Genomic DNA, 10,100 nt, shown 5'->3' with positions numbered 1-10,100 from the left:
AGGAATTAATTGTAAATTAATATCTGGAGATAATCTTTTGACAACTGTTAAATGCGCAAAAGATAGTAATATTTTAGATCCTAAAGATAATATTATTATTATAAATTCGTTAAAGGATGTTTTTTATTTAAATAAAAATTGTGAAAAAATTGATATTGTTTAACTATTTAATAGTAAGTAGATTGATTTTAAGTTAGGTATTACTGGGACTGCGCTAATAGATATTTAATAGATGAACAATTAATAATTACTTAAAAATATTATCGAAAATACCTTCGTTTATGCAAGATGCAAACCAGAATAAAAAACTGAAGTTATTTATATGCATCAAACATTATTTAAATTAAAAGTTGGAATGATAGGTGATGGAGCTAATGATTGTTCTGCTATTAAATAAGCAGATATAGGTAAATATACATAAAATTTATCATATATATATTAATTTTATTTAAGGTGTTTCTTTTAGCGAAACAGATGCTTCTTTTTCAGCACCTTTTTCTTATTAAGGAAATTCTATTAATTGCCTTATTAATATTTTAACAGAAGGTAGATGTGTTCTAACTAGTATGATTGAATGTTATAGGTTTTTATATAAACTACATATATAAATATTAATATTTTATATATTAGATATTATGTTACTATTAATGTTTTTAAATATGCAGTATCTCTTATATTACTTTATGAATTTAGCAATTATTCTAGTTTTTAATTAATATATATAAATTATTTTATTGCTATACCTTTATTGTTATTTGTTTCATTTAGTAAACCTATAAAAGTATTATGTAAAAACAGACCTAATTGCAATTTATTAAATAAAGAAAATGCTTTCTCTATGGCTGGTTAGTTTATATTAGGATCAGCTGGTTTTTATGGATGTTATTTACATTATAGATAATAAGATTTTTATTAGATTATAACATCATTAAAATATGGGGTTATTTATAATGATTAAAATATCGCTATTAACATTATGTTTTTAGCAACTAATATATTTTTTTTAGTTTCGTCGATGGCTTATTATGTTTCTATGCCTTTTAAATAAAGAATATATAAAAATTGGGTATATTTTATTTGGATGATGATATTTTTAATAATTTCAGTTTTATAATATTTGCTTATTGAAGTTTTAGGCTTTAGTGTTTTTAAATTTGATAAAGAATTGTATAAGTAGAAAAAATTCTTATTTGAATAATTAGTTATTGTGATTATTTTTAATGCCCTTATTTTAATTTGGGAAGAATACTTTATTAAATATCTTTTACCAAAGAAATTAAAGAAATAAGAATAATGAAAAAAAAAAAAAAAAAATTAAAATTATATATGTAAATTTTTTTTTTATTAATATAAATATATTTAACAGATTTTTTTTTTATTTTTTATATCAATATATATTAAAATCTCTTTTTTCTTTTTTTAAAATCATTTAAAACTTATATTATTATTTAATGTTATTGTTACCATAATTTTAAATTTTTATTATTTAATTAATATTTTTTTTTTTATAATAATTATTTCTATTAATAAAAATTAACATTTAATATTATTTAATGGTTATTTTTTAAAGTGTATTATATATTGTTTATTTATATTAATCCTATCCTTAATAGTAATTATTTTCCTAATCACTAAATTCATCATAAAACCGACTAGCAATCATAATCCGATTATATATATAATAAAATAAAAATATTTATTTTACAAATATTTACTTGAAAATATCTATTAAATTATTACAACTAGTTCTTAAAAATTCTTTTTAAATAAGTATTGTTAAGCTTAATATCATATTTTAAAATCTTAAAATATTTCATAAGAACATCTAATTAATTAGCTAAACATATATATGATTCTTGATAAAAAATATAATATATTATAACTTTTAATTAATTAATTTATTTTATTTTGTAAAAAATGTGTATACTTTTTAAATAAATACGCATTTCAATAAATAAATAAAAATGTATCATAAACTATCATATCAAAAATTTATTGAAAATTGATAATTATTTTGTATTTAAGTAAAAAAAAAAAATATATAGTATTATTAAAAATAATACTATATAAATATTTTATAAATTACATATTAATATAAATGCATCATAATTTTTTTTAAACAGAAAATTAATATATTTTAATTGTTCTAGAATTTTTTTATTTTTTCAAAGACAATAACTATTATTTATATTTAATATATATATTTACTTGAGCAATAAAAAAAAAAAAATTTTAAAATCAATAAAAATATATATATATATGCGTATATAATTTAAATTAAATTCTAAATGTTTTATATAAATAAAATTAATCATAATAAATAAAATTAAAAAGGTTTATAAAGCAAATATACAAAAATAAATGACAAAATAATCTTCAAAATTAAATACTAAAAATAAAAAAAAATTCTTATCAGAGTATATAATTAAATTAAATTTAATTTAATTTAATTTAATTTAATTTAATTTAATTATTTATATATATTTATTTATTAATTTTTTTTTTATATATATATATATATTTTAATATTTAAGATATTATAAATATTATATTTAAAATAGAAGAAGTATTATTAATATTTCTAATATTTAATTAATAATAATAAAAAAAAAATTCTTAAAAAAAAAGGATCTTTATTAATTTTTATAAATTTTTATATTTTGTTATAAATTTATTTAATATGATTTATATATTTACATTTAAAATTCTTATAATAAAAAAAAAATTATTATAATTTATTTATTTATTTGATATAAAAAATAAACTATTTATGAAAATAAATAAAGGTAATTATTATTATTTAAAACAAAGATTAATTTTAAAAAAATTCTATAGTTAATTATTTTATACTAGAGAAAATTTAAAAGATTATATATATAAATTTTAAAAAATTATTAAATAAAATAAAAATAATATGAAATAATATAAATATATATATATATATATATATAAATATATATATAATTATATATATATATATATATTTATTAATATTATATAATTTTTGTTTATTTTTTTTGAATATAATTTCTAATTAAAGATATATTTAATTTATTTTATTTTTATTAATTATAAATATTTTAGAAATTCAATTTATATTTAATTACAATTTATTTTTTTTATATTCGTTTAAAATATTAAATGTTATGTAATTTTGATAATAATTAACACATACTATGAAATAATGATAATATATTATTTATTTTTAAATATTATTATAAATATATAACATCTTATTTATTTTTATAAAATTCTAAATAAAGATTTTCTAAAAGAAATGATAAGCTATTATATTAAAATAAAAAAAATATTCAAAAGTTTTTCTTTTTTTCATTTATAAAATATTATTTTATTTTAATTATTAATTTACTATATTTTTTTTTAAAATCTTTTTTATTATTTGTAAAATATCAAGATCAATTTTTTTCATATTTTTTTTATTAACTACATACTCTTCTGTCAATAAAAGGTTTGAATTCTGTATTTTTATATCATTGAGTGATATTTTCACTTAAAATTTTAAATTATGAAGTTTTATACACATTAAAGGGATTAATTATAATCGATTTTTTTAATAGAGGAATATTTTATATTTAATAAAATTTATTATTTATGTGAAAATTGGACTTTCTTTTGAAATTTAGATTTTACTGCTGACTATCTCTGATTATTTTTTTATTATAAAATAATAAATATTATATTTTGATTTTGGTATAATAGATTCTGATGATGATGATAATAATTCAAAAAAATCAATTTAATAAAATTCCTTAATAATTAAGGAAGAAAATTCATTTTGTTAGTTATACTTCTTTATAGATCTTAAGAAATTATAAAAGATGAAATTCTCGGACTAAATAGAATATAAAATGGAGGGGGTGGGTCAATATGGTCTTTTGAGAGAAAAAACCATCAGCAGTAAAGGATTTGAATTTTTTTTATTTATAGTAATGTTAGATTTGTCAAAAAATAAAACAGATAAAATTTCACAGCTATAGAAGTATTTAAAATATAGGAAATTTTTTATATATTGGGATTTTAAAATATAATGAAAAATTTATGTTTGGGATTTTTTTATAGGCAAATAAAAAGGGAAAAAATTAAAATAATTTTAATACATGATGATAGTTTACCACTGTTTAATGCTTTTTAATTTTTATTAAATGTATTAGAAGATAGAAGATGAGCAATTATGTATTATTATACTTTAGATAATTTTATGAATTTGCGTTATTTTTTGCTTCTTTTGGGGCTTTCTGTCTTTGTTTTAAGGCGAATTTGGATTTTTTATATAACTTTTTATTATCAGGTATATTTTTACTAATAAGAATTTTTTATTTATTTTTTTATTTAAGATTATATATCCTTTTTAATAATTTTTAAAAATTATTAATAAATTATAAAGGTAATTTTTTTTATATTTAATTAAATATTAATATATTTTTATTATAAAATAAACAATATATAAAAATGTAATATTTTATTTAAAATAGAAATATATATTAAATCAATTATAAATTTTAAAACAGAAATTAAATAAAGATTCTCATAACATTTTTAAATAGCTTATAAAGAATTTTAATTATATAAAATAATTATTATATAATTTAAAAATATTAAATTATGGAAAACATATATATATATATATATTATAATATTTTTTTTATAAATAAAATAATAATAATTTTAATTAATATATTTTTTTCTATAAATAATTTTTTTATTTTTGTATTATATTTAAATATAAATATATTTTTTATTATTATTACGATTTTTTTTTTATTTTTTTTTATAATGCTTTATTTTCATTTTCGTTTAAATTTTCTATATTTTTTTATTATTTGATTATTATTTATATTTATATTTATATTTAAATTTATATATGCATAAAAATTAGTTTTCGATTCTATTATTAATTTTATTTATTATGATTATAATGATTTAATAATTAATTTCATTAAAATTATTGATAATTAATTAATGTTTAATAATTATTTTTTATTTTTTTAAAAAAATTATAAAGAAAAATTCATTTTATTAAAAAATTATATATAATAACCCTTTAAATAAAATTATAAAGAATTTAGTAATAAAAATTAAATATTGATATAAAATGATTAGAAAATCATTATTATTAATTTATTTTATAAATATATAAATATAAAAAAAAATATAAAATTAAATTAAGGTATAATATTAAGCTAATTATATATAAAATATTTTAAATAATCATGAATTTATTACATTCACACATAAATATATATATAAATATATTTATATATAAAAATAAATATAATATATATATATATATATATATATATATATTATCCTATATTTAATTTTAAATTAATTTTAATCCACATTTATATTATTTATATATTAAAAATAAACTCTTTTTAATAATATATAATAAAAAATTATATAAATTAATAAAAAAAAAATATATAGCTAAAAAATGTTACATACAAATGAACAACTAAAATACACAGTTGCGTCAAAAGGAAGTTTAAATGTATTAAACTATTAATAAGATTAAAAACGCGACTCATAATTAAATTAAAATAATTAATATACCACTAATCCAATAATAAATAACAGAAATCAACTAAAAATACTTGATAATGACGTTGAAGGATAGTCAACTATCGAAAATATTTTTGCTCTTTAATTAACAATAGAGAAACTATTATTAACAATATTTTTAATAATAATTAGTTTTGGAATATATGCTCTCATATTGAGAAATAGTATCAAACTAAGATTAAAATCTTTATATATTAAATGCAATAAATTGTCAGATTGTACTCATTTTTTGGTTTAAAATATCGATCAGACCTATAATATAGTTAAAAAATAGATATATAAAAATAAAAATTTTGGATTTGAAAACAGACATTTAAAATATGAATATGATGAGTAAAATTATGGATTTATTCCTGTTTATTATAGTGATGTGGAAAATCATACTTTAGAATAATTATATTAAAAGCATAAAAATGGATTGGAAAATAAAAAGGAGAATATTTTATATAAGAAGGAAAAATATGGATTGTGCAAAATACATATTCCTATTCCTACGCTTATAGAATATTTTCTACAAGTATTGACTGAAATTTTCTTCCTTTTTTAATATGTTTCAATGGCTATTTGGATTGCACAAGGCTTTATTGTTTTTGCGGCTGTTATGATTTTAACTTCTTTGATTAGTACATTAGTTAATTATATACTCTTAAGGATTTCGTTGAATAAATTGAGGAAATTTGCAAATATTTAGATAAAAATAGATGTTTATAGGGATGGTAAATTAATTGTTTTGGACTCTTAGGATTTATTACCTGGAGATGTGTTCATTTATAAAAATAAAATGATGATTCCATGCGATTCATTATTAATTTAAGGTGATGTTTTAGTAAACGAAAGCACTTTAACAGGCGAATCGATTCCTATTCCAAAATTATGCATAAAATAAGCTGATAATTAACAAGAATTATTCAATTTTAAAAATATGAAAAGACATATACTATTTGAAGGAACTAAAATTATTCAAAAAAATGAAGAAATAGAGAATTTAGGAGTAGTTTTAAGGACTGGTTATTGTTCTTATAAAGGATAAATGTTTAGATCTATGTTATACCCAAAAGCTATTGAATTCGAATTTTATAGAAAAGGAATATATTTTCTTTTAATATTAATTGTATTAGCTTTGATTGTTTATTTTATATTCTTTTATAAAATTATATAAAACCTAACTATTAAGTTATCTATTTTATTATTATTTCATTCTTTAACAAATATGATTCCTCCTGCTGTACCTGTAATGTTTTCACTTTGCTAGACTGTTGCTTTAGTTAGACTTGGATATTCTAATATTATCGCTGTTAATCCATCTAAAACAGTAGTCGCGAGTGAAATTTAAGTTTTTTGTTTTGATAAAACAGGCACTTTGACCAAAAATAATATGGATGTGATTGGCTTTTGCGATTCTAACATTGAAGATTTAATTACTGAGGTACCTAATTAAATTAAAGATGAAAAATAAAAAATTCTTTTAGATGCTTTTGGGACTTGTCATGGAGTTTATTTGGATGATGGAGAATATTTGGGGGATGAATTAGATGTTAAAATGGTTTAGTTTTCAGGATTTAATATCAGGAAAGGGAAAGAGTGTAAATTAGAAGCTATTAATGGTAATTCAATTTTGAAAGTGATAAAATTTTGGGAATTTGAAAGCTAGTATTAAAGAATGGGATGTTTAGTTTAAGATTAAAACGGCAAAAATTTCGCTTTTGTAAAAGGTTCACCGGAAATGATGCAATAAATTTGTTCAAAAAATACATTAGATAATTATAAATTTTAAGAAAAATTAAGTATGTTCGCTAATATGGGATATAGAGTAATTGGTTTTGGATATAAGGAATTATCATAAAATATAAATTTAAAAGATGTAAAAAGAGAAGAAATAGAAATTGATCTAATTTTTTTAGGTTTATTAATTTTAGAAAATAAATTAAAAGAAGATAGTGCAGAAAATATATAAATATTAAAAAATGCAGAAATTAATTGTAAAATTATATCTGGAGATAATCTTTTAACAACTGTTAAATGTGCTAAAGATAGTAAGATTTTAGATCCTAAAGATAATATTATTATACTAAATTCGCTAAAGGATGCTTTTTATTTAAATAAACCTAGTGAAAAAGTTGATATTATTTAACTATTTAATAGTAAGTAGATTGATTTTAAGTTAGGAATTACTGGGACTGCGCTTATAGATATTTAATAGATGAACAATTAATAATTACTTAAAAATATTCTCGATTATACTACCGTTTTTGCAAGAAGCAAACCAGAATAGAAAACTGAAATTATTTACATGTATTAAACTTTATTTAATTTAAAAGTTGGAATGATAGGTGATGGAGCTAATGATTGTTCTGCTATTAAATAAGCAGATATAGGTAAATATACATAAAATTTATCATATATATATTTATTTTATTTTAGGCGTTTCTTTTTGTGAAGCAGATGCGTCTTTTTCAGCACCTTTTTCTTATTAGGGAAAGTCTATTAGTTGCCTTATTAGTATTTTGGCAGAAGGTAGATGTGTTATATCAAATATGATTGAATGTTATAGGTTATTATAAAAACAATATATATATATACATATATAAATATTATTTTTTATTATAGGCATTATGTTACTATTAATGTTTATAAATATGCGATATTTATTATACTAATTTATGAATATAGCAATTTTTCTAGTTTTTAACTAATGTATATAAACTATTTTATTGCTATTCCTTTAATGTCATTTGTTTCATTAAGTAAACCTTTAAAAACTTTAAGTAAAATCAGACCTAATTGCAATTTATTTACTAAAGAGAATGCTTTATGTATGGGAGGATAGTTTATATTTGGATCAGCTTGTCTTTATTTTTGTTATTTACATTATAGATAATAAGATTTTTATTAGGATATAAAATCATTAAAAAATGGGGTTATTTATAATGATTAAAATATCGCTGTTAACATTATCTTTTTAGCAACTAATATGTATTTTTTAGTGTCTTCGATGGTCTATTATGTTTCTATGCCTTTTAAATAAATAATGTATAAAAATAGGGTATATTTTATTTGGATGTTAATATTTTTTATATTTTCAATATTATAATATTTGTTTATTGATATTTTTGGGTTTAAAATATTTAAATTTGATAAAGAATTGTACACTTAGAAAATATTTTTAGCTTAATAATTAGCTATAGTGCTTATTTTTATTATTCTTAGTATATTTTGGGAAGAAGGCTTTATTAAATAAAGATTTATTTTTTCTAAAATAACAAAGAAATAAGTATAATGAAAATAAAAATATTATATATTTTTTTTTTTAGTATATATAAATTAATTTAATGGATTTTATTTTATTTTTTATATCAATATATCATACATTTTTTTTTTTTATCTATTTAAATATTTCATTATTATTTGATATTTTTATTATTATCATTTTATTAAAATCCTTTATAATTTTAGAAAAAAACATTTTTATTATTAATATTAATTTTAACCTTCAAACAATTATTATTATTAAATGCCTATTATTATTTACTACCAGTTTATTAATTTTTAAAAGTTTATTTATAAAGAGTATTATTCATTATTCGTAATCTAAATCTTTCTATTGCCTAAAGTCATCTGTTAAATTATTCATAGAATCCGCTTTATCAATATAGCTTTTTTCTTGTTTTATCCAAAAATTAATAGTTAGAAATTAATTATTTTTATACTCAAATCAAATCAGAATATATTTAAAAAGATAATCAAATTAAAACCTATTTAAATATAAAATGCAAGATAATAAATATAAAATATTAATTTAAAATATATATTATATATTAATATTTATTCATATAAGTTTTTTTTTTTTGAAGAAAATTAATTTTTTTTTTGTTTTTGGAATTTTATATTTATTCAGAATCAGAAATAAATTTATGAATATATGACATGATTTTAATTTAAGCCATAGCAAAAATTATATGGTTTAAAATCTCTATATAAATGAATTAAAATTAATATTTTCAACATTATATAAATAATAAATAAATATTATAGATTAAATTATAAATGTAATTCATTTCAACAAAAATCGAAAAATTTTCTTGATTTTAATCTAAATAATAATATTACTAAAAAATATAATACATATAGTTTTTACAACCTTTTTTAATTTTAATTTATATATATTTAATTTAATTTTTTTTATTTTATTTTAAAATATTTTAATAATATTTTTATTTGTATTAACAAATTAAAAATGGAAAAAAAATTATTCTTTGTAATTTAGAGATTAATGGAATTATTTAAATAATTAAATTTAAAGCTTAAGATTATAAATATATAATAAATAATAGTATTATAAATTATATGTTCCAAAAAAATTATGAAAAAAAAATTAAAAAAATAATATGAAGAATTATTAAAAGATATTAAATAAAATATATATAAAAAGAAATAATTATATAAAAAAATAAAATATAAATATATATAAAAGAAATAATTATATAAAAAAATAACATATAAATATATAAAAAAGAAAT

At 16.1% G+C, this 10,100-nt stretch overlaps 1 protein-coding gene across 1 annotated transcript, besides 14 other annotated features; it reads left to right on the top strand. All coding sequences in view use genetic code 6, as the record gives it.

Annotated features, from left to right (window-relative positions):
• Positions 1-2,422: 2,422 nt before the first annotated feature.
• Positions 2,423-2,472: a microsatellite.
• A 37-nt stretch (positions 2,473-2,509) lies between these two features.
• Positions 2,510-2,556: a microsatellite.
• A 328-nt stretch (positions 2,557-2,884) lies between these two features.
• Positions 2,885-2,953: a microsatellite.
• Positions 2,896-2,981: a microsatellite.
• Positions 2,903-2,981: a microsatellite.
• Positions 2,923-3,000: a microsatellite.
• Positions 3,001-4,849: 1,849 nt separating this feature from the next.
• Positions 4,850-4,882: a microsatellite.
• Positions 4,883-5,256: 374 nt separating this feature from the next.
• Positions 5,257-5,325: a microsatellite.
• A 115-nt stretch (positions 5,326-5,440) lies between these two features.
• IMG5_160690 (hypothetical protein) lies at positions 5,441-8,863 on the top strand (the record flags this gene model as incomplete). The annotated part of the gene is made up of 3 exons (XM_004030388.1): positions 5,441-7,958; positions 8,005-8,134; positions 8,191-8,863. Exons 1-3 carry the CDS (start codon positions 5,456-5,458, stop codon positions 8,861-8,863), a joined length of 3,306 nt encoding a protein of 1,101 aa, XP_004030436.1. The 5' UTR covers positions 5,441-5,455.
• Positions 8,864-8,958: 95 nt separating this feature from the next.
• Positions 8,959-9,005: a microsatellite.
• A 969-nt stretch (positions 9,006-9,974) lies between these two features.
• Positions 9,975-10,100: a microsatellite.
• Positions 9,981-10,086: a microsatellite.
• Positions 9,991-10,095: a microsatellite.
• Positions 9,992-10,100: a microsatellite.
• Positions 10,002-10,071: a microsatellite.

The sequence above is a fragment of the Ichthyophthirius multifiliis genome (assembly GCF_000220395.1).
Source record: "Ichthyophthirius multifiliis unplaced genomic scaffold scaff_1120509251212, whole genome shotgun sequence".
Lineage (NCBI taxonomy): Eukaryota > Ciliophora > Oligohymenophorea > Hymenostomatida > Ichthyophthirius > Ichthyophthirius multifiliis.
Note: the sequence above shows the minus strand (reverse complement) of the source record. Positions and strands in the feature narration are given on the sequence as shown.